The sequence below is a fragment of the Heterodontus francisci genome, chromosome 5 (assembly GCF_036365525.1).
Source record: "Heterodontus francisci isolate sHetFra1 chromosome 5, sHetFra1.hap1, whole genome shotgun sequence".
Taxonomy (NCBI): Eukaryota; Metazoa; Chordata; class Chondrichthyes; order Heterodontiformes; family Heterodontidae; genus Heterodontus; species Heterodontus francisci.
In genome coordinates this window covers 190,556,372-190,581,233 of record NC_090375.1, presented here as the reverse complement: position 1 = coordinate 190,581,233, position 24,862 = coordinate 190,556,372, and the positions used below count along the sequence as shown (strand labels likewise).

The 24,862-nt window shown below is 45.0% G+C and overlaps 1 protein-coding gene across 8 annotated transcripts in view; it reads right to left on the bottom strand.

Moving 5' to 3' along the window:
* The window catches only part of znf516 (zinc finger protein 516), a 258,381-nt gene that overhangs the window by 135,060 nt on the left and 98,459 nt on the right, over window positions 1-24,862 (bottom strand). For all 8 annotated transcript variants that reach the window (XM_068032496.1, XM_068032499.1, XM_068032502.1 and 5 more), the window contains one exon: window positions 3,490-5,073. In XM_068032496.1, coding sequence (XP_067888597.1) covers window positions 3,490-5,073 — 1,584 coding nt within the window. The remainder of the gene's footprint in view (window positions 1-3,489; window positions 5,074-24,862) is intronic.

The window sequence follows — 24,862 nt, the reverse complement described above, 5'->3', positions numbered from 1 at the left end:
GCATGGATAACAGGACATGAGCACAACCAGTGCTCCACTATCCCTTCTGGACACAAATACCTCGGAGACAAATGCAAAATGAGCAGAGACATTATAGACTGCTCAAGTCCCCCGCTGCCATCTACCTGCCCATCATTGCCCCTCCAACCTCAGACCTTCGAGGCACAGACTCTGCAGACATCTATGAATGAAAGTGTCATCAGACAAAACAGCTCAAGGAGGAAAGAAAAATTCCTGCCTCTGTGCTTTGAGAGTGTCAAACTACTGCATTCAAAATGGCAATGCTGATGGGAAGGTTTATATCTTGTGATATATATTTTCACAATGTTTTAGTTGTCTAATAAAACAATAATGGAGGTCAAAGAATTACTGAGATGAATCATCTTTGCCTCCACATGTTCATGTGTGAATTTAACACAAGGTTGTCGAACATACGGCCCACAGGCCAGGATCTGGCTCGCCAAAGGTGGATGTATTTCAGAGATGAGAAATTTTCCATTGGTTTCTTCTGCCAGACTGGCGTTTTAAAAAAATCTTGTCAGTTTCACAGTTGACATGTGCTGGGAGCGGGAACAGAGGTTTACCAACTTCGGACAGATTCAGGGTTTACCGGCAGGCTTTTAAAAGTTAAGAAAACCTGGAACCGCCGTAAAACCCCGAAGCTGCCAAAGTTGGGAAACTGCTACTCCCGACATCAGCGCCTGTCAGCTGTGAAACTGACTTGCAATTCCTTTTTAAGAAACTGACCAACCACAAAGCTGCTGTGCTGAGTGCTCGCGCTCCCTGCAACTGTCAGAGAGTGGGGAGGGGGGGGGGACAGAGAGAGAGAGAGAGAGAGAGGACAGAGAGTGAGGGGATAGAGAGAGGGAGATGGGGAGAAAGAGAGAGAGGAATGAGAGAGAAAGAGACAGAGAGGCAAACAGAGAGAGAGGTCTGAGAGAGGTGGGGGGACGGGGAGGGGGGCGGGGGGGGGTTGGTGGTGGGGGGACGGGGTCAGAGAGAGACGGACAGAGAGAGAGCGAGAGGATGGGGGGGGGGGGGGGTGGCAGTCAGAGATCGAGGAGAGAGACGAAATGTCTGCTAATTTCCCAGCAAGAACCAAGACCTAGGAAGTTTAAAGGAACTGCCTGTTCTCTCATCAAGCAGAGAAATACTGCTAACTGCGATGTTTGAATCACTGAGTGACTGTCATGTAACATGCCCAGCTCCGTCTGTGGTTTTAAGTTGGTGTTTTCTCTGCAGCAGAGGAGAAGCAACTGGATTCTAACACATGCAGACCCTAAGTGGGGGTACCTGCTCTCTCTCTTTCCATTATAGCTTGAAAGCTTTCAAATTCTGCTTGTTGACTGATCACCTTTGCATACTCCGGCTACAACCTGAAACCCCATTGGAGGAAAACATCCGCATCGCCATCTCCAAGAAACCCACCGAACCAGTCATCTAACTCTTCAAACTAAAAGCTTCAGAACCACTGAATTCAGCTAGAAGTTAACTGTATTACCAAACTCCACAGACTGTATACCTTTTTTATGGACTCTAACTCCAGCAATCTACCTTTCCCCACTCTGTAACCTCTCTGTGTGTATGTAAACCTCTAGTGTGTGTGTGAGAGTGAAAGTTGCTGCATTGTTTACTATTTTATTAGTTCGGTTTAGGTACAATAAAGTTAACCTCTTTCTTTGTTAACTCAAGAAAACCTGTCCAATTGGTTCTTGTTGTGATCATAGCAATCAAATACCTACTGACTTGGACAGTACATTCACTTTAAGAAAGAATTAAACTGTTGTGGTCTAACAAGGAGAGGGAAAGGCGGGAAGCCTTTCAACCCCTCCTCGCTTGACTGCAACACATTTATTAAACTCCTTTTCCTCCAACAACCCAAGGCATTTTCAGGGATTGGCTGAACAATCAATCGATAACAGTCAATGTCATATAAACTAATGAAACAGTGATTTATTTGCCTTCTTTCAATTTTGTATACTGTCTTCACTGCTCATGATGTGGTCTCCTCTACACTGGGGAAACAAAATGCTGACTGGGTGACCGCTTTGCGGAGCACTTCCATTCAGGCCACAAGTGCGACCCGAGCTTCCGATCACCTGTCATTTTAATTCATCACCTTGCTCCCACTCTGACCTCTCCGTCCTTAGCCTCCTGCAACTTTCCAATGAAGTTCAATGTAAGCTCAAGAGCAGCACTTCATCTTCCAATTAGGCACTTATCAGCCTTCTGGAGTCAACATTGAGTTCAGCAATATCAGTTCATCACCCTTGCCCCCATTTTGTTTCTTTTTTCTTTGCTGGTTTTGTTTTTTTCTTTCTTGTTTTTCTCTTTTGATCTTTCAGAAGGCAGCTGTTCAAGATTCTGCCACTCACACCTCCTCTAGACACATCTTTTGATTCTTGTCCCATTATCCCACCCTTTGGCCTTGCACCAATCTCCCATCAATTTAATCTCTTCTGCCCTCCATCTTATCGCAGACCTTCCCCTTTGTGGGCTGAAATTTCCCAGCCCACTGGCGATGGACTGCGAAGCGGGAGAGCTGGAAAAATGGCAGGGGAAGGCGTTGGGAGGACAGCCCCATGTCTTCCTGCCACCATGTCATAATGCCAGCCGCAGGAAAGCTGACGCTTGGCTACCCGCCGGGTTCCCAATTGAAACATTTAATTGGCCAATTAAGGGCCGCTTCTGCGGGCATTCTGCCATACGGGGCGACCGCCCGGTGAAACCTGGCGGCCTCCCAGCTAGCTCTGGTAGGGGTGGCCCAACTATGGTCCATGGAAGGTGCCACTTGGTGCCAATAGCCACCCTCTTGGCAACAGCGCCACCGGTGCTCAAAGATGCCATCACTCTCCCTGCAGCCAACCACCCCCCCCCCCCCACCCACCCCCCACAACCTTTGCCGGGCCTGCCTGCCTGACCCCGGCTGCCCACAACCACATTTACCCCTCTTCGAGGGCACCCGCCATTGAGGCACTCTCTTCCTAGTGTCGCATCCTCAGCAGTGCCACTGCTAGCCGTCACAATGCTGGGGCCGCTGATCTGGGCCGGCAGCTCTTGGGGGCAGGACTCCATTCTTAATTGGACGGCAGCCCCGGCAGCGGCCTCTTAATTGGTTGCTGCCGGAAATATGCTGCCCCAGCCCCCGGCACAGGCTGAAAGTGGGTCACCTCCTGCTTTCAGCCCTGGCGGTAAAACTTCAAGAGCCACAAAATTCAGCCCATTTGCTCTGTTTCTTGCTCCAAAAATGCTGCTGGAGCTGCTGAGTATTTCCAGCTTTTTCTGTTTTTATACCAGATAAAGCTATGCTTCCTAAGACTAGTCATACCATCACTGTTATTGAGGCTTAACTTCCTCATGTATTTGTTACTAATCTACACATTCATTATGAAACCAGTTCATGTGAGCCATCTGAGAAATATCCCACTGTGCTGAGAAAAAAAGTACATTATCTTATTTTAGAGTTTCAAAACTGACGGAAATACTAACTTCTTTCAGCTGTTCGATCTAAAAAGGGACTGTTAGCTCCCCAGCTTTGGTACAAGGCAGACAGGTCTTGTGGACTGTAGGTCGTCAGTATGTTAAAAGCATCCACGTGCTTGGACATATCTCCTGGTTCTGGAGGTGACTCCTGCTTGACAGGGTGTAGAGATGTAGGGAGGCCCACTGGACTGGAGGGACATGGCATCAACAGATTCATCCGCCCATCTCGTACAGAGTTCCCTGATGATACCAGCTCATTTGTACCTATTGGCCTGCATTCTTGCTGAAGCAGAGCAGTGGCTTTATGCTTAGTGTGCTGGGCAGCTTTGGGCAAGTTTTGGCATTCTGGCTCCAGACCAACTTGGATATTTGTTGGGTAAGGTTGGCGATGATTACCAGAAAGTGCACAACCAACACCCTCCTCTTGAAAAAATAGATCTTTTGTGATACTCTCGGTTGGCATTCCATATCTCAGAACTGCAGAATTTCCATTAACAAACTTGTTTTCAAAATTAACAGCCTGTAAAGTTTTGTGCTGTAAACCTACATTTGACTGCACTTTTCGTTCTGAAGTGAAGCCACATTGCCTTTGGCTGCTTGCTCTCTGGTACCAGTAGGTATCTAGACCTGGGTCTGCGGACACTGTGCCTTTGAGGGGGAGGGAAACTCCGGGCTGCGATGGGTCAAGTAACTTGCTAGCAATCCCTGAGGACAAGGGAGCAGCTTTGGGTGTTGGCGAATTCCTCTGGCATGGGGGATGGGTATGTACCGGTCTAGAGGTAAGCATGGGAGAACCCTCTTTACCATTCAGTACGGGAGGAGGGCCCGTGCGTCTACAACCAGTAACACCAACCAAGTAATGATTGGTGGCTTTCAACCCATTCCTGGCAAGCCATTTTGGAGCTGGTGCATTGAGGTTCAGCTTGTGTAGGACACGTTGATGCATCAGGAGAACTTCAGGGTAAAGGGTTGTGTGGTTACAAAACTGGCAAAAGTGTGTGATCATAGCATTCTGCGGCGGTGAGGTAGGTGAGCCCTTCAGAAAGAAATTATCCTTGCAAGTAACATTTTTGAAAAATGTTAAGGTCAAATCCAAGGGAAATTCATCCTGGGCTGCACTTGTGCTGGCATCAACAGTCTGCACTTTATCTGCATCTTCTGAGGGCCCTTTGACAATTAAAATATTGCGATTTGACCTCTCCAGCTGAGGTGAGCCTGAACTCCTTCCACTGTTTGATGTGTTCTGACAATCTGGCGGTGAGCTGGTCTGCAAGGTATCCTCTGTGACTCTGTAAAATCCAACAGGCTCCTGTTTCTGTTGTCCCATTGGGACATCCGTTTCAGAAATAGAACTATATTCCTCAGAGGCTGTAGCGATCTCTTTAACGTCCAAATAGCGAGAGTTATCCCTGGGAGAAAGACTGATTCCTGGTGTATCAGGCAAAGGGTCATAAATCCTGTTGGTGGGATCTGGAATGTCCTCATTAGGTTTAAGCTGAGAGTCTGTGCAATGGTAGGCCGTGTGGCACTTGGGTAGAGGTGACTCAGTCAGTGTGTGGTCACAAGGAAAACACTTGTATGGCTTTTCTCCTGGGGAGATAAAATAAAACACAACAGGTTTTCAAAACAGATATATTCACAATTAAAATACATTTACTGTTTACATGCTAGGAAGAGCCAATCTTATGAGAGAAAAGACTTGCATTTCTTTAGCAGCTTTCTCAGCCTCAGGCCATCCCAAAAGCACTTTACAGCCAATGAAGTACTTTTTGAAGTGCAATCATTGACGTAATGTAGGAAACACAATTGCCAACTGGATTGCAGAAAGCTTCCACAAACAGTAATGAGATAAATGATTCTTTGTTTTAAAGATGGTTGAAGGATAAAGATTGGCCAGGACGCTGGGGAGAACTCCCCTGCTCTTCTTCGAAATAGTGGCTGTGGGATCTTTTATGTCCACCTGAGAGGGCAACTGTACCTCGGTTAAATATCTCATCCGAAGGCGGCACCTCCAAAAGTACAGCACTCACGCTTAAGCTAGAGAGCTGCAAAATATTGGCCACTGTGTTTTGTTTCTAATCTACTAGGATTCTTCGAGGATGTAACTAGTAGAGTTGATGAGGGGGAGCCAGTGGATGTGGTTTATTTGGACTTTCAGAAGGCTTTCCACATAAGAGATTAGTGTGTAAAATTAAAGCACCTGGGATTGCGGGTAGTGTATTGCGATGGATAGAAAATTGGTTGGCGGACAGGAAACAAAGAGTAGGGATAAATGGGTCTTTTTCCGAATGGCAGGCAGTGATTAGTAGGGTACCGCAGGGATCGGTGCTAGGACCCCAGCCAGTCACAATATATATTAATGATTTAGATGAGGGAACTAAATGTAATATCTCCAAATTTGCAGATGACACAAAACTGGGTGGGAGGGTGAGTTGTGAGGAGGATGCAGAGAGGCTTCAGGGTGATTTGGACAACTTGAGTGAGTGGGCTAATGCATGGCAGATGCAGTATAATGTGGATAAATGTGAGGTTATCCACTTTGGTAGTAAAAACAGGAAGACAGATTATTATCTGAACGACTATAAACTGAGAGAGGGAAATATGCAGCGAGACCTGGGTGTTCTTGTACACTAGTCACTGAAGGTAAGCATGCAGGTGCAACAGGCGGTAAAAAAGGCAAATGGTATGTTGGCCTTCATAGTGAGAGGATTCGAGTACAGGAGCAGGGATCTCTTGCTGCAATTATACAGGGCCTTGGTGAGGCCACACCTGGAATATTATGTGCAGTTTTGGTCTCCTTATCTGAGGAAGGATGTTCCTGCTATAGAGGGAGTGCAGCGAAGGTTTACCAGACTGATTCCTGGGAAGGTGGGACTGAAGTATGAGGAGAGATTGAGTTGGTTAGGATTATATTCGCTGGGGAACAGAAGAGTGAGGGGGAATCTCATAGAAACCGATAAAATTCTAACAGGACTTGACAGGGTAGATGCAGGAAGGATGTTCCCGATGGTAGGGGAGTCCAGAACCAGGGGTCATAGTCTAAGGATATGGGCTAAACCTTTCAGGACTGAGATGAGGAGAACTTTCTTCACCCAGAGAGTGGTGAGCCTGTGGAATTCGCTACCACAGAAAGCAGTTGAGGCCAAAACATTGTATGTTTTCAAGAAGGAGTTAGATATAGCTCTTGGGTCTAAAGGGATCAAAGGGTATGGGGCGAAAACGGGAACAGGCTACTGAGTTTGATGATCAGCCATGATCATAATGAATGGTGGAGCAGGCTCGAAGGGCCAAATGGCCTACTCCTGCTCCTATTTCCTATGTTTCTATATTTACTCCTGGATTGTACTGGCTCCTGGTTAAGCAACACCTCAATTTTAACATTCTTATCCTTGTTTTTATAATTGGTGCAAAATGAATATGTAAGCATGTGCAGAAAATTGATATGTCTAAAAGGGAACCTCATTATTTAATTTCTGGCATTGCTCCAAATGACTTCCTCTTGGATTAGCAGTTGTTATAACCAGGTGAGAAGGAGGTCTAGGGTTCCCTTTCAGCCTTCACCTGATCTTACCGTAACAGAGTTTAATTTGAAACACGCCATGTTTTTAGCTCCCCCTTGGTGAATCCTTGTTCACCGCTTTTCAATTATAAGGCAAAAAACCAGCACAAACAGGTTTTCTTAGGTTTAAAGAAAAAAAGTTGAAATTTATTAAACTTGAACTTAAACTCTAACTCAACTGACATCTACGAATACAAGACGTGCCCACGCTAGCATGCATACGCGATTCACACATGCAAATAGAGACAGAAAAGAGCAGAAGAAAAATAAAGTGACAAAGGTTAAACCAATATCTGAAGAGTTTTTGTTACGGTTCCTCGAGCTCACTGTAGAGTCCTTGATTGTAGGTAGATCTTGCTTTTCGTTGGGGTCCAATATTCTTCTTAAACCTTGTTCGCTGTAGGAGACTTTTCTCTCTTGGGGTTCATGTGCCTTCAGTGGAGTCAGAGGCTTGTGAGAAAAAGATGGGAACAGACAGGAGAGATCTTCTCAGTTCAGGAGCAAACAGACTTTCTCTGAGTTCAAACTGCTTGTACATTTCAGAAAAACCCAGGTTGTCAAGCAAGTTAGTCATGTGATTAACTGGTCTGACCATGTCTTGGATTACAGCAGTCTCTGGAATGCTCCTCTTGCACACAATACCTGGTCATCCAGGTCCATTGTGGGTTGAATGTGTCAGGAAATGGTCCTTTGTCCTTCCAAGCACTGTCTGTTAATATGCAAATGTCTTTTCCAGCCACGGCTGATGTGTTTAACAAGTCATTTTCTCGCTCCAGCATCAGTTTAAGATCAATGTTCATGACAAAATTAATGTGCCTCATTCTTGGCAGGTGGGGGCTTGGCATGACACCTCCACACCCAGCAATTTGAGAAAAGCGCATTTCATTTAAAGGGTGGAGAGAAAATATAAGATACAGAAAAAAAAACATGCATTTCTCTCATTCATTCACAATACCTAAAACTTATTAAAATCACCCCTTTTTTGGCATCCCAATAAACATGTTGTTCTTTTTTGGGGAAGTTTCTCTTCCGTTTGCCCATTTCCATGGCTGCCGAGGGTCTTTGTTCCTGCTGAGGTAATTTTCTTTTTCAGGAGAGTCAGAAGTGGGAGGATCTATCCTGAACTCTCTTTCAGTGCTTTGCTGAGTCATGCAAAGGTTTTTGACTTAGGGGGATGGGTCGTTTTCTTTTTTCTGACTGCGGGGGAGGATTCTTTGCTAATCTCCCCTTTGTCCTCAGCGACACTCCTGCCTGCAGGTATTTGTGCAGACTCTACTCCTCTGTGGCACTTCGACTAGGTGAGATAACACCCTCATGGTTTCTGTGCCCCTTAAGGTCTTTCTTTGCCTCTGCAGGTTCCTGGAAATGCTGTTAGCAACTCTGCTGGGGTGCTTCTAGTGTCTGCATTTACATAAGAGGAGGTGGGGTCTAACTTCTCAAATTTGTCGGGGTTGGCTGACCGAATAGTAGCAGTTTTCATCCAGGATTCCTCTGGGACTTCCTTTAACCTGCCCTCTTCTCTTTCTAAACTTTTGACAGCCTTGTGCCTGCCTGACCCTTTTGTTCTCAGCGGGGGTCCCTTACAGTTTACCAGCCCTCGGCTGGAGGGTCCTCCTAACCCTGGTACAGGACTTGGGGTGCAGGTTTCACTGTAGATTGGTGTTTCCCCTCAACCTGGCGCATGTGGCAACTCCTGTACTACTTCACCAGCATGACAGCAGTATTTTTCCATTTTCACTTACACAAAATTCTATTACGTGTAATGCATATTCTCTGTCTGAAGAACATTTGACTTGTGTAATATATCACTGGAAATTTTGCTAAAAGGGCAAATACAATTCTGCAACCCAATTATATATAAACTTGCACCACGTTTCATGTTATCCCTAACCCGGTATAGCTGCTGCAAGACATTTGTGAATGTAATTCTTTTTTTTAATGCTCTAATTTTACATTGAACTTCTTCTTTGGCCTCCTTATCTCGAGAGACAATGGAGGTGGTCAGTGGTGTGTGGAGCAGCGCCTGGAGTGGCTATAAAGGCCAATTCTAGAGTGACAGACTCTTCCACAGGTGCTGCAGAAAAATTTGTTTGTCGGGGCTGTTACACAGTTGGCTCTCCCTTTGCGCCTCTGTCATTGAACTTACAGCACAGAAACAGGCCATTTGGCCCAACAGGTCCATGCCGTTGTTTATGCTCCATATAAGCCTCCTCCCACCCCTCTTCATCTCACCCTATCAGCATGCCCTTCTATTCCTTTCTCCCTCATGCACTTAACTAGCTTCCCTTTAAAAGTATCTATGCTATTCATCTCAGTTATTCCATGTGGTAACAAGTTCTACATTCTCACCATGCTCTCAGAATAGAAGTTTCTTCTGAATTCCTCATTAGATTTATAGCCCCTAGGTTTGGGTGCTCCCACAAGTGGAAACATCTCTACGTCCATCCTATCAAATCCCTTCACAATTTTTATTCTGCATGATCTTTTCGTAAGAACGCCAATTAAATCAAAGCAGCATCAGAAAGCAAGCTGAATATTGAGCGACAGTTCTAATTACAACATGACAAAGATGTATTAGGACCGAATTAAAATGCATGTTTCACATTTCAAGGGAGTCAGTCTGTCAGAAAGTTCAATTTCGTAATATAACAGGTGTGAGAGCAAGTAAGATTCACACTGTAATTTTCATCAACCATTCAACAATGTTGCCCTGTGAATCATGCTGTTAAAATATCACAGCACATTTTCAAATTCAAGCAACATGGCCCCTTTGTCTTACATCTACAAACTGTCTAAAGGGTGAGACTCAATCAATAATTTAAGTTTGTCTTTTACCAAAAGAATTGAGAGATTCCAGCTATTGGGAAAGATTGAACAAGTTGGGGAATTTTTCTTTCGAAAAGAGAAGACTTAGAGGTGCCCTGATAGAGGTCTCTAAAATTATGACTGAGTTTGACAGGGTAGATGTGGGATATTGGGCAGAATTTTCCCTTGGGTTTGGGACCACATGTCGGGACCAAATAGGGGTCCCAAGCCCAGCATCGCAATCTTCCGGAAGGTGGCCTCCTAATTGGCCACCTCCAAGCTCACCATCCTATTAAAGACAGTGGGCAGGCTCTTGATGCTACAGGCCCAATCAGAGGGTCAGCAGCTCTGGAGCCATGGAAGCCTCACCAGGAGAGGTGGGCACCAGTGAAGCAGGCTGGGGACCGCAAGGGCACCTCAGCAAGGAAGCACCCTCACTGGCCTACACAGAAGTGCAGAAATTACCAAGATCGAGACCAGCAGGCCCATCTGAATGGAGGGGAAACCACTCCACTGGATCAAGATCGGTCACGATTGTGGTGTTTCGTGAATGCAGCCCCCTCTTTGCAGCATGGAGCCTCCTGTTCCGATGGCCCTCTGGCCTGTTGCAAGATGGCTGCCTCATTTGAGCTGGCGGTGGGGTGGGGTCGGGGAGTGCTGCTCTGCCACTGGCAAAATGGCAGAGAGGCCATAAAATCTCTTTCAATAGGATCCTCAATTATGTTAATTGGTTGCCCGCCTCCATAGAGCCTGCCCCCGGGAAAGTTCCTTGGAGGCAGGAGAGCACTGGGGAGTTGACCTGACGCAGCTCTCCCCTATTTTCTCAGTCCTCCCCAGCACCCCCGCCTCCAAGCCCTCCGACACACGGCCGGGAAAACTCAGCCCATTGTTTCTGCTTGTGAGAGAATCCAAACTTAATGGGCCATAAATGCAAGATAATTGCTAATAAATCCAATAGGGAAATAAGATGACATTTCTTTACTCAAAGAGTAATTAGAATATGAAACTTAGTACCACAGAAAGTGGTTGAGGCAAATAGTTTAGATACTTCCAAAAAGAAACTAGACAAGTACATAGGTGAAAAGGGAATAGAAAGCTAAGCTGAAAGACTGAGATGAGGCAGATAGAACAGGAAGAGACTCATATGCAATATAAATACCGGCACAGATTAGTTGGGCTGACTGGCCTGTTTCTGTGCTGTATATTATATGTAATTCAAATCCTTCATGGATTCACCACCCTCCCCCCCCCTCACCATCTCTGTAATCTCCTCCAGCCCTACAACCCTCTGAGATATCTGTGTTCCCCAAATTCTAGCCTCTTGAGCATCCCCAAATTTAATCACTTCTCCGATGCTGGCCGTGCCTTCAGCTGCAGAGGCTCTAAGCTCTGGAATTCCCTCCCTACACCTCTCCACCTCTCTTTCCTCCTTTACGATGCTCCTTAAAACCTACTTCTTTGACCAAGCTTTTGGTCACCTGTCCTAATATCTCCTTATGATCAAAGGGTATGGGGCAAAAGCGGGAACAGGTAACTGAGTTGGATGATCAGCCATGATCATAATGAATGGCGGAGCAGGCTCGAAGGGCCGAATAGCCTTCTCCTGCTCCTATTGTCTATTTGTCTATGTGGTTGGGTGTCAAATTTTGTTTGCTAATCGCTCCTGTGAAGCATCTTGGGAAGTTTTACTACGTTCTTACTATGTTAAAGGCACTATATAAATGCAAGTTGTGGCTGCTGGAGGGTGGCACTGGGTGAAGGAACTGCATAGCAGAGTGACTACACAAGGTAGTCATTGAACTGCATTAAAATAAACACTGACCTGCCAAAAACTGTCGTTGATGTATTTTCTACTATTCAGGAGTAGCTGCACACTACAGATTCCTTTCACATGGAGGGCAACACAACGAATATGGAAAGGAAATAGAAAGGGTTCGCCTTAGTGATTTGGATTAGTTACACTGTTAGCCCCTAGTATATTGCTATACTTACTAACCTTGGTGTATTGGGTCTGTACCAACTTTGAGCCTGGTGCATAACAAGTTCACATAGTTCATGCCCTGTCCATTTTACAAGTCCAAATCAGTGTTGTTTATGTGTGTGTCAAAGCCTAACTACACAGTGTTGGTCTACAAAGCCCTAAAAGAAGCTCTGATTCCTCTGACAAAAGTCAACCTCACAAATCAAGTCTTCATTTAGCTCAATGTGTTTTATTTTCTCCACAGCTCTAAGTCAGGCATAATCACCCCTGGATTCCGATGTCACTAGATTATAGCCAATGATCGCCACAATACGTCAACTTTATTTTAATTTTGCACATAAATCATTCACAAAAATAGAAGAAAATCTTCAACGGTTCATGGCATTATTAATTCAGCTTTATAAATTGTGACCATCACAAAATTACTCAGATGCACAGTGACCTCCACCATAACTCTGACTGGAGTCTTGTTTTGCTTCAGAATTCTCTTTCACTTTCTCCTGTTAAGGTCATCATCCAGCAGGGGTTTTCAATCAGGGGCCCACGGGAAGGTTTCAAAGGGTCCGCTGATAGGTAGGCATAAGTTACAGTTTTTTCTTGCCCTAACAAGGCATGGTGGCATTCATTCTCAAGTCAGCACAGCCCCACAGAACGCAGCACAATATGGTGAGGTCACTGGAAAGTGGCAGGTGATTGGAAGCTATCAGCAGCACTGCGATGTTTGAATAAGGTGAGTCATTATAAAGCAGTGTGCAGAGGTTAAGGATGCACCTGGAGACAGACAGCAGTGTGTGGGGCTAGTTTTGGCAATTCAGCTGGAGACAGTAGAGCTGCAACTTCTAAGTAAGGCCCTGCTTGCCTCTTGGTGGGCTGGTTGGGGACAGGGGGGATTGTTAATGGTAAACCACACAAGTTACACCCAGCCCTTCCCCCATCTGCAGGTCTGGCCTCTGCCACATGCTCTGCCTTCCCTTGTCCGGACTCCTGCTCTGCTGGGGTGACTATTTAGTCAACTCCAGGTGATTGCTCCAATAACCCATGAGTAGGAGGAGATCAGGCCCAGCAATTCAGTGCCCAAAACCTGCCTAGAATGTAGAATTAATGTGCAGGTTCACAATATGACTTTTTTTTATCATAGCATGGCCTTTATAGAGTGGTAAAAAGCAAATTACTGCAACAAAACATATTCTGGAAAACAGGAGGTCAGTCAATATCTCCAGGAAGAGTTGGCAGCATTTCTGCAGAAGGCGTTGGATAACTGATCCTTCCTTCAACCACCTGGGTCATTGATGATACGTTCGCCCATGTGAGGTTGGGGGTATCATATTTTACTCACCATTCGGATGAGGACTGGGATATTTTTAAGACAGATTTTGATTCTTGGGACATGGGAAATCCCACTGCTGGCTGACAGAGCTCACGACGGAACAAACTGCTACACACAGGTGGCTACAAGCCCATCTAGTGAAGCTAAATAGACATGCTCTGTCCCATCAAAGCTATTAGAGGAGCTCATGGACATTTCATCGGATAGCCATGTAAATACTGTGGCTATAAGAGGTCATATGCTGGGAATTCAGTGGCAAGTAATTCACCTCCTGACTTCTCAAAGCCTGTCCACCATCTACAAGGCACAAGTCAGGAGTGTGATGGAATACTCTCCACTTGCCTGGATGGGTGCAGCTCCAACAACACTCAAGAAGCTCGACACCATCCAGGACAGAGCAGTCCGCTTGATCAGCACCCAATCCACGACCTTCAACGTGGATCTCCACCACTGACACATAGTGGCAGCAGTGTGTACCATCTACAAGATGCACTACAGCAACACACCAAGGCTCCTTAGACAGCACCTTCCAAACCTGCAAACTCTATCACCTAGAAGGACAAGGGCAGCAATTGCATGGAAACATCACCACCTGCAAGTTCCCCTTCAAGTCACACACCATCCTGACTTGGAACTATATATCCGTTCCTTCACAGTTGCTGGGTCAAAATCCTGGAAATCCCTTCCTAACAGCACGGTGGGTGTACCTACCCCACACGGACTGCAGCGGTTCAAGAAGGCATCTCACCACCACCTTCTCAAGGGCAATTAGGGATGGGCAACAAATGCTGACCTTGCCAGCACTGCCCACATCCCAAGATTGATTAAAAAAACAAAAGCTTCCCCAGGACCAAGTTTAGTGAAATGCTGGTGGAGACAGTTTGGTGTGGATGTGCTGATGAACACAGCACTACCTCTTCTGCATCACTGAAACGTGTTGGTCCCATTTAGCACAACCTACTTATATGAGACTGGCTCTTCAACAATGACACCCAATGAAAACAAAATACTGAGCCAGGATAAACATTGACTATGTCATGCACATATGCTTGTCAAAGATAACTCCACATCTTGACAGAATTGTTACTCAGACCAGCAACAAGTTTCATGTTAATTAAGCAAAACAAAACTAAAAATAAATCTATATGTTTAATTTAACTCAGGTGTCCATGAAACTTTGATAACATGGGAGGGTGAGGGTAGGGGTCTCAGAAACAGTATGATTGAGAAAGCTTATTATGCACCATACATCATTCCCTTCGCCAAGAGTCGGGTAACCTGAACTAGTCATCTTATTGTCAATACATGAATGAGTGTAAGCAATTTTTCTTTAAATTGAGAAGCCTAGGTATCAGGCTTAGGACATCACCAAGAACAAATAAATCAGAAGTATGTCCAACTGAGAGGACAGATGAGGTCTTAGTTTGACATCTCTCCCAAAAGAGAGCACCTCCAACAGAGCAGCGCTCCCTCAATACTGCACTGGGCATGCCCATCTGGATTATGTGCTTAAGGCTCTGGAATGGGGCTTAAATCCACAATCTTTTGACTCAAAGGCCAGAGATTTTTTTTTATTCTTTTACGGGATGTGGGTGTCGCTGGCAACACCAGCATTTATTGCCCATCCTTACTTGCCCTTGAGAAGGTGGCGGTGAACTGCCTTCTTGAACTGCTGCAGTCCATGCCCCAGGGATGAATTTTATTTGCTTGCCTCCAGGAGCAGTGGCGGGCAGAAAACACCGCCATGCCACTGCAATCTAGAACGCGGCGGCTCAATATAATATGCAGGGTGGCCGCCTTCCCCCCCCCAATCACGTGGCAGAGGCGGCCTCAGCGTTGCCAGTTTCTGTGCAGGCGGTGGCACCATTTTTAAAGTGCTGCCAGACCTGCATTGACAGATCAAAGTTGACCCTGTTCTTCCCCCCCCCTCTACAACTTCAACAAGATAAAGTCTGACCCACCCACCCCCAACTACACCAGAAAAGCCCAGTTAGCCCTTTTCCATCCCAACTGCACTAAGTGCAGTGTTGACTCCTTTCAGCCCCCCAACTGACCCAAGAGCAGAGTTGATTCCTTCCCCCCACCCCCCCACTACACTGACAATGCAGAGTTGACCCCTTTCCATCCTAACTTCACTACAAATGCAGAGATCCCCCCTTCCCCACTTCGGTGGCGCCAGCTTTCCCTGGATGGGAAAGCGAAGGTGAAGGAATGCCGCACATCGCTCGGAAGATCCGGAACTGTCGGTAAGATCGCTCCGGCTTCCATTTAAATGTATTTAAGTACGCGATTTGAATATTGAAATCCGGGTCCCACCGCAGAATGGCAGATGTGCTGCCACGGAGTGTCCTCACCACCGGGAAGATCAGGCCCGGCATTCCCGACATCGGGCTCTGCAGTGGGCCCCTGCCGCTGTGATCTTCCGGCTCCCCTGAAGGGAGTTCCAGGATTTTGACCCCACGATAGTGAAGGAGCAGCGACATAGTTCCAAGTCCAACTGAGAGGACAGACGAAGCCTTGGTTTGACATCTCTCCTGAAAGAGAGCACCTCCAACAGAGCAGCGCTCCCTCAGTACTGCACTGGATATGCCCACCTGGATTATGCGCTCAAGGCTTTGGAGTTGGGCTTAAATCCACAATCTTTTGACCCAGACAATCTGGTGACTAAGCCACATCTGACACCATGCTTTATAAAGAATGTACCTCCCTGTGTATACAATAACTGTAATTACAAGAGGATTTGTACAGCTCCCAATCTCCCTATCTCTGCAACTTCTTCAAGCCCTGTAACTCATCGATTGTGGTGAAAACCCATCTGGTTCATTAATGGCCTTTAGGGAAGGAAATTTGCCCATTCTTACCTGGTCTGACATACATGTGACTCCAGACCCACAACAATGTGGTTGTTTCTTAACTGCCCTCAGCAAGCCACCCAGTTATCAAGAGCAATTAGGGATGAGCAACAGATACTGGCCTTGCCAGCGATGCCCACATCTCATAATTTTTAAAAAGCTGACAGTAGGACCACTCTAACTAGGTCTGCCGGCCTCAATCGTACAGAGCAAGTTGTGGCACAGGAAAACACGCAACACATGCAGAAGGCTAACAAGATTCAATCGACAAGGACCGCAGGGTTAGGCCGCATGTGAGTTAGTCACTCCTGAACGCAGCAGGCCTGAAGCCTGGGGAAACCAATTTCCGTCTTGAGCCCTGAAACAGATTTTAAGCCCCATATTACCATAGACATTAACATAATGGCACAAAAGGAGGCCATTAAGTCTATGCTGGCTCTCTACAGAGCAATGCAGTCAGTCCAACTCATCTGTTCTATCCCTGTAGCCCTGCAAGTTTATTTTCCTCGTGTCCATCTAATTTCCTTTTGAAATTATTCATCACCTCTGCTTCCACCACCCTCGTAGGCAATGAGTTCCAGGTCATTACCACTCGCTGTGTTAAAAAAGTTCTTCCTCACATCCCCCCGGAACTCTTGCCCAAAACCTTCAATCTGTGTCCCCTAGTCCTTGTACCATCAGCTAATGGGAACAGCTTTTCTTTGTCTACCCTACCCAAACCTGTCATAAGCTTGTACACCGCTATCAAATCGCCCCTCAATCTACTCTGCTCCATGGAGAGCTACCCCAGCTTCTCTAACCCAATCTTGTAACTAAAATCCTCCACCCCTGGAACCATTCTGGTGAATCTCTGCATCCTCACATCCTTCCTAATGTGTGGCGACCAGAACTGGACGCAATACTCTAATTGGGGCCTAACTACAGCAAAATATTCTAGGGGCCTAACGTCTGTTTTAGGCGTCTTCCAGAGATGCCTCTACAACACCCAAACCAATATAGCGTTAGATTGTGTTTCCAATGCTGTTCAGGCACAGGAGTTTGCTTCCTTAGGTTGAACCTTTTTGCACCCAATTTTTGCTCAGAAAATAGGCACAAGGTCCAATTCGTCCCCTAGAGTTTGCCAACATCAAGATCATCATAAATAAGATTTGATATCTAAAAATACATAATCACAATCTGCACTTAGTGACATTTGATTCCATGAACTCTCCCTATTTAAGTTTCCTTTATATTTCCCATTAAAAGCTGAAGGGATATTCTTATAACTGTCCCAGCCTGTAAATTGGAGACATACCACTAGGTGGTTCCATTTCCAAATGGCAAATTCACAGAAATATCAGCTGCAGTTCTGATGTTGTTTAAATCATTCATCTGAGCACTTCCTTCACTAGAGAGCAGCAGAGACTGCATCATCCTTAAACAGGGAATCGCTTTTCACTGGAACTACAGCTAATGGCTTTAAGTGCCATTAAAAATACATGCAAGCAAAACAAGTACAGCGTCAATTACACGCTGGCAAAAATCCTTTGGCATGGGTAAAGCCACTTGCTGAGCTTTTCCAGTTCTTGTTGTTAGCTTATATCTGACATATGATTTTATACAAATGTATTAGCCTGAACAATTACAAAGAGGGTATCAAAAATTTGCTCCTCCTCTATACACAAAATTCATCTTAATTCCTCCAGCTTTGTCCTCTTGAGCATCCCCAATTTTAATCACTCCATCATTGGTGGCTGTGCCCTTCAGCTGCCAGGGCTTTAAGCTCTGGAATTCCCTCCCTAAACCTCTCTGCCTCTCTACTGCTCTCTTTCCCTTTAAGGCGTGGTTTAAAACTTACCTCTTTGACCAAGCTTTTGATTACCTGTCCTAAAATCTCCTTATGTGGTTTGACATCAAATTTTATTTGATAGTTGCTCGTGTGAAGCACCTTGTGTTAATTTACAACGTTAAAGGCACTATATAAAAACAAGTTGTTACTTACTTAAGGACATCGAAGCAAAGTTTTCAGCAAGTTGACAGGGACACTGGAGAAGGTACGAAAGATTTACAAGAATAATAGCAGAACTGAGAGGTATTAATTATCAGGAAAAACTGGACAGACTGCGGCGATTTTCTCTCGAAAAGAGAATGCTAAGGGGGTGACCCGATAGACGCCTTTAAGATTATGAAAGGGTTTGACAGGATAGAGATAGAGAAGATGTTTCCATTTGTGAGGGAGTTCAAGATGCATTTAAGGGGAAGCTCGATAAACACGTGAGGGTGAAAGGAATAGATGGTTATGATGATAGAGTTAGATATATTAGGGTGGGAGGAGGCTCACATGGAGCATAAACACCGGGCCAAATGGCCTGTTTCTGTGATCTACTTTCTCTGTACTTCTATGTGTTAGTGTTTCATGTGAAAAGAATGCAGCTAGATTGTCAGGCATTATCGCATAAAGCACAGATGATTATTATTAGAAAACATGCGTAAATTTCCATCTGGAACTTTAACACTTATGTACATAAATATGGAATGGGAGAGCGACTGATGCAAAGTGTTGCTTATTACACACACGTCATCTTAAGTAACACAGTCATGAAGAAAAAGTGTAATCTGTCCTCATTAAGAATTAAATATTAAGAAAAAAAGACTTGCATTTAAATAGCGCTGTTCATGACCATCGGACATCTCAAAGCACTTTACAGCCAATTAAGTACTTTCTGAAGTGCAGTCACTTTTGTAATGTAGGAAACGTGGCAGCCAATTTGCACACAGCAAGATCCCACAAACAGCAATGATCAGATAATCTATTTTTGTGATGTTGATTGAGGGATAAATATTGGCCCCAGGACACTGCTCCCCTGTTCTTCTTTACAACAGTGCCACGGGATCTTTTACATCCACCCAAACAGGCAGGTGGAACCTCAGTTTAGTATCTAATCTGAAAGACAGCACCTCCAGCCATGCAGCACTCCCTCACTACTGCACTGGAGTGTCAGCTTCACTTTTGTGCTCAAGCCCTGGAGTGGGACATGAACCCAGTGGCAAGACTGCTACCGACTGAGCCACAGCTGCAATCCTTCTGTCCTTGCAAGAGAAACTCCAGTCCAATGAATTTCCTTCTTTTCCCATTCTAGGTCTCCATCACAGTAGTCACCATCATTGGCCAATGGACAAGCTCCCTTTCCCTAGATCTTCACAAATGTCACCTTGAAACCAGCTGCGAGGTGAGTCAGAGAACGTGCAACTATCTGTTTCCTTTAATATTCATTATAAGCCCACCAACTCCCACAGCTACCTTGACTACACTTCTTCACACCCTGCCTCCTGTAAGGACGTCATTGCATTCTCCCAGTTTCTCCGTCTCCGACACATCTGCTCTGATGATGCTACCTTCCATGACAGCGCTTCTGATATGTCTTCCTTTTCCCTCAACCGAGGATTCCCCCCCACTGTTGTTGACAGGGCCCTCAACCATGTCCAGCCCATTTCCCGCACCTCTACCCTCACCCCTTCCCCTCCCTCCCAGAACAGCGACAGGGTTCCCCTTGTCCTCACTTTCCACCCCATCAGCCTCCACATCCAAAGGATCATCCTCTGCCATTTCCACCACATCCAGCGTGATGCCACTCCCAAACGCATCTTCCCCTCCCTTCCCCTGTCAGCATTCCGAAGGGATCGTTCCCTCCGCGACACCCTGGTCCACTCCTCCATTACCCCCACCACCTCGTCCCCTTCCCACAGCACCTTCCCCTGCAATCACAGGTGTGATATCTGCCCATTTACCTCCTCTCTCCTCACTATCCCAGGCCCCAAACACTCCTTTCAGGTGAAGCAGCGATTTACTTGTACTTCTTTCAATGTAGTATACTGTATTCGCTGCTCACAATGTGGGCTCCTCTACATTGGGGAACCAAATGCAGGCTGGGTGACCGCTTTGCAGAACACCTCCGCTCAGTCCGCAAGCATGACCCTGAGCTTCCGGTTGCTTGCCATTTCAACACTCTCCCGTGCTCTCATACCCACATCTCTATCCTGGGCTTGCTGCATTGTTCCAGTGAACATCAATGCAAGCTCGAGGAACAGCATCTCATTTACCGATTAGGCACACTACAGCCTGCTGGACTGAACACTGAGTTCAATAATTTCAGAGCATGACATGCCCCCCATTTTATTTTTATTTTTAGTTATTTTTTCTTTTTTCATTTTTTTAATGTGTTTATTTTATTTTAGTTTGTTTGGTTTGTTTCTACTGTGCCTACCCACTGTTTTTTTCATGTTTTTGCTTGGGGCCAGGCTGCTCGGTTTTCTGTCCATGAACACCCTCTCTGCACTAACACTTTGTCTTTCACCACACCATTAACATACCGTTTGCCTTTGCTCCATGACCCTCTGGTCAGTTATTCTCTGTGGCCTTGTCCTATCAACACCTTCTCTTTTGTTATCTTGCCCCACCCTCACTTTACTTGCTTAAAACCTTTTAAATTTCTATATCTGCCAATTCTGATAAAGGGTCACTGACCTGAAGCGTTAACTTTGCTTCTCTCTCCACAGATGCCTCCAGACCTGCTAAGTCTTTCCATCATTTCTTGTTTTTATTTTAGATTTCCAGCATCCGCAGTATTTTGCTTTTATTATATCTGTTTCCTCCTCCTCCTCCTCCATCATCTCTTCAAATATCTCCAACTGAGATTCAGTATGTGCGGACTGCAGGAATATCCCCAGTCTACCAAATTCAACCCCGGCATGATTACAAACAGGCAATTATGGAAGCCTCGTTCCACCCTAGTTCATCTAACTCTATCAGGATAACCTTCTAATACCTTTCATCCTCATGTGTTTATCTAGCTTTCCCTTAAATGCATCTTGAACTGGTAGCAGTCTTGTTCATGTTCTGGGTTCATGTCCCATTCGAGGGCTTGAGTACAAGTGGAAGTGTCTTCTCTAAGTCTACCCTATCAAAACCTTTCATAACCTTAAAGATCTCCATCAGGTCATCCACTCAGCCTTCCCTTTTCTAGGGAAAATCACCCCCATCTGTCCAGTCTTCCCTGATAGTTAGAACCTCTAAGTTCTGCTATCATCCTTCTAAATCTTCTTTTGCATCCTCTCCCGTGTCTCTGTAAACTTGCTGAAAATTTTGCTTAGTTGTGGATTCCAGTCCCATTGCAAAGAGATGTGAGCACATAATATAGGCTGACACTCCCAGTGCCTGTGCTGAGGGAGTGCTGCACTGAAAGAGGTGCTGTCTTTCAGGCCAGACGTTAAACTGAGGCCCCGTTTGCTCTCTCAAATGGATGTAAAAGACTAAATGGCACTATTTGACAAAGAGCAGGCGAGTCCTTCCTGGTGTCCTGGCCATCATTTACCTCTCAACCAACGTCACTAAGAAACTGATTATCTTGTCATCAACGTATTGTTGATTGTGGGAGCTTGCTGTGCACAAACTGGCTGTTGTGTTTCCTACAACTGTGACTCGGCTTCAAAACTACTTCATTGGCTGCAAAGCAGGTGAGACATCCTGAGGTCGTGAAAGTTGCTGGACAAATGCAAAACTTTCTTTCGGCAGATGGCATAAAAATGCATGGAAAGAAACTGAAAATGCGGAGAAGGTTTCATTGAGGATAAATTTTTAAAAATTACTAAAAGAACACAACAGAACACCAGAAAAATAATTTTTGCTTCTTGCTGCACCTAGAGTTCGAAGCTTAATTCCACACCTGTTTTGAGCTGGCATAAATGCAGGAGATTTGCGTGCATGGTTGTTTAACTATTCTACAACTAAGACACATTCAGCGACAGGGATCAATAGACAGCTGTAAAAGAGTGAGGAAATTGGGGCATAACAGAATTATGTGCATAGCACACTTGTGCCTGAGTTTCCTTGTTCTTTGACACTGGGTATTTTGCTTTGCGCCCTGATTACTCATGTCCCACTGCCGCAAATACTCAGGAAATTTCAGCCCAAGGTGCAACCTGCTCAGGATTGTGCACGGAATAAAAAAACTGGGAAAGCACTTTTTTTGTAATTGACTAACAAACACTTAATTGCTTTCCCATAGACATATGTTAGTGTGACAGATGACAGCTTCAGCAGAAATAAATGCAAACTTTTAGGGGAATAGGGAAAAATTTACTGTCAGCAAATGGTGGCAAAGAACAGTTTGTACTGCCAGCAATTCAAACAGTTCAACAAAGTGACAACACCGTGTAATGTGAGCAGCCCGATGATCATACCTTATCAGCCATTTACCCTTCAAAATACCACATTAAAACACGGTACAGTTGTTTGCAATGGAAGTCCTCCATGGGCCACAAATTGCCCACGAAGCAGAGAACACCCCCCCCCCCCCCCCACAACTGCTCCCCACAAGCCTGCAGGGAGGGTGCCTCATTTTCTAAGGTGGAGGCCCACCCTACCCCCACCGCCTGTGAAATCCCAGTGGCAGCGGGAAGAGGTCCTTATTTGACCTCTGGGTGGGAAGGGCATCGTTGGCCTATCCCACCCCAGGAGAATCGGAAACGTGATTCACGGCGTCAGGTTCCGTAGCGGGCAATTCAGCCCCGATTCTCCAGCGCACCTCCCACCAGCTGTGAAACCCGCTGTCGGGAAGTGAACAAAATTCGGCCCAAAGGGTTGTGGAAATCTCTAACTCTCTCTGAAAAAGCTTTTGAGGCTAGGGGGTCAATTGAAAATGTCAAAACCAGATTTTTGTTCAGGGCGTTAAGGGGTTACGGAATCTTAGATGGAGTAGTGGGTAGTTAGAGTTAAGATACAGATCATCAATTATATAACTGAATGGGGGAATGGGCTTGAGGGGCTGAATGGCCTCCTCCTGTTCCTATAAACTACCACTGGAAAACGCCAACTGCTCTATTGGTTTTCAAAGAAGTCAGGAACTGAAATTACATGCAACAGTCATCAAATATGTCGATATATTTCAACAATAATAACTTGTAATGATATAGTGCCTTTAGCATTATCAAACAAATTTGATACCGAGCCTCATAAAGTGATATCAGGGCAGGTGACTAAAAGTTTGATTGGAAAGGTAGGTTTTTAAGCAGCGTCTTAGAGGAGGAGAGAGAGGTAGAGATGTGGAGATGTTTAGGGAGGGAATTCCAGTGCACAGGGCCCAGGTAACTGAATACACAGTCAATGGTGGAGAATTTAAATTGTGGAAAAGGAAGAACAAAGCTGCATTTATATAGCGCCTTTCATGACCGTAGGATGTCCCAAAGAGCTTTTGAAGTTATGAAGTGCAGTCACTGTTGTGATGTAGGAAACTTGGGAGCCAATTTACATCCAGCGGTCTAACCAGTCTCTAGGTAAAGACATTTCTCCTGAATTCCCTGGTGGATTTATTGGTGACTATCTTATATTTATGACCCCTAGTTTTGGACTCCCCTGCAAGTGGAAATATTACATGTATTTGTCTCAACTGTGTCACTGGTAGCCAATTCCCTTGGCCCATCTTTGTTGCAGATTCTGAATTAAACTGATCATTCACCTACTTGGAAGGAAAGGCTCATGATTTTTACTCAAATTCCCCTGGCCTCTGATGTTTTCACATGGGAATCATCAGGATGAATGCGGTCATCCCTGAGAACAAGGATCAGTATAATGCCTTATTTTCTCCCAAGTCACAAATTGTTCTGGAGGGGGGCCTATCAATGTCTTTTTGTCAGACATACAGCTGTGATTGTGATGAGAAAGATTTGAGTATCGTTTCATGTGCAGCTCAGAACATAAAAGCCTGCTGTACTTGGTTTGCATCCTGCTAACAGCACACATTGACTGCAAAAAGTGGCATGAAGAAATGATTCCATTCCAGAATGCAGCACGAACAGAGCAACTTGCATTTATATCACACCTTTAAAGCAGTAAAATGCCCCAAAGGCATTTCACAGGAGCATTATCCAACAAAAGTTGACACTGAGCCAAAAAAGGAGATATTACGACAAGTGGAGGTAGGTTTTAAGCAGCTTCTTAAAGAAGGAGATAAAGGCAGAGAGATTTAGAGAGAATTCCAGAGTTTAGGGCTTAGGTGGCCCATTGCACCTAACAATGGTGGGGAAATGAAAATCAGGGATGAGTTAACAGGCCAGAATTGGAAGAGTGCGGAAATCTCAGAGGGTTGTATGGTTGGAAGAGGTTACAGAAACAGGGCGGGGTGAGGGCCATGGAGGGACTTGAAAGCAAGGATGAGAATTTTAAAATCGAGTGCAGCACAAACATTCCAGAAAACACCTACTTTTGACATAAAAGCTAGTCATTACGTTGCTCAAGAAGCCAGGTTAGTCACAGATTGCATTTGAATTTACTTGAGAGAAATATGCATATGTCTTCATATTGTGCAAGCAGCACCGGAAAATCTAACAAATGACATGTATAGACTGCAAGTTCGAATAATCAAATCATCTATTGATCTGTTTCTGACCAAAATTATTTTGTGAAAGTTGTAAGTTTAATGCTGTGTATGTTGATATGCATGATAATTATAGAATATAATTTTTAAAAATGAATAAATGTTCATTCATTTCTACTACTACAGAAGAGTCCATTAATGAAATAAAATATAAAAATAGCTCATAGAAATGAGATAACAATGTTTATTGCATATTAATTATTTTTAATTGTATCCAGGTTGTGGGCTTTAACTGGTGATTCACTTGAATCCCTGTAAGTAGACAGAGACTGCAATTGTTGGGTCGTTGGGTTAGGAGGTGCACACTTGTGATGTGTAACTCTGTAAATAAATATAGAAATGTGTAAAGATTGGCTCCAGTTCTATCCTTCACCAACTGACTTTCTGGAGTATAACAGACAATAAGCTTTATTCCTTTGTTTACATTGTAAAGAGCGGCAAATG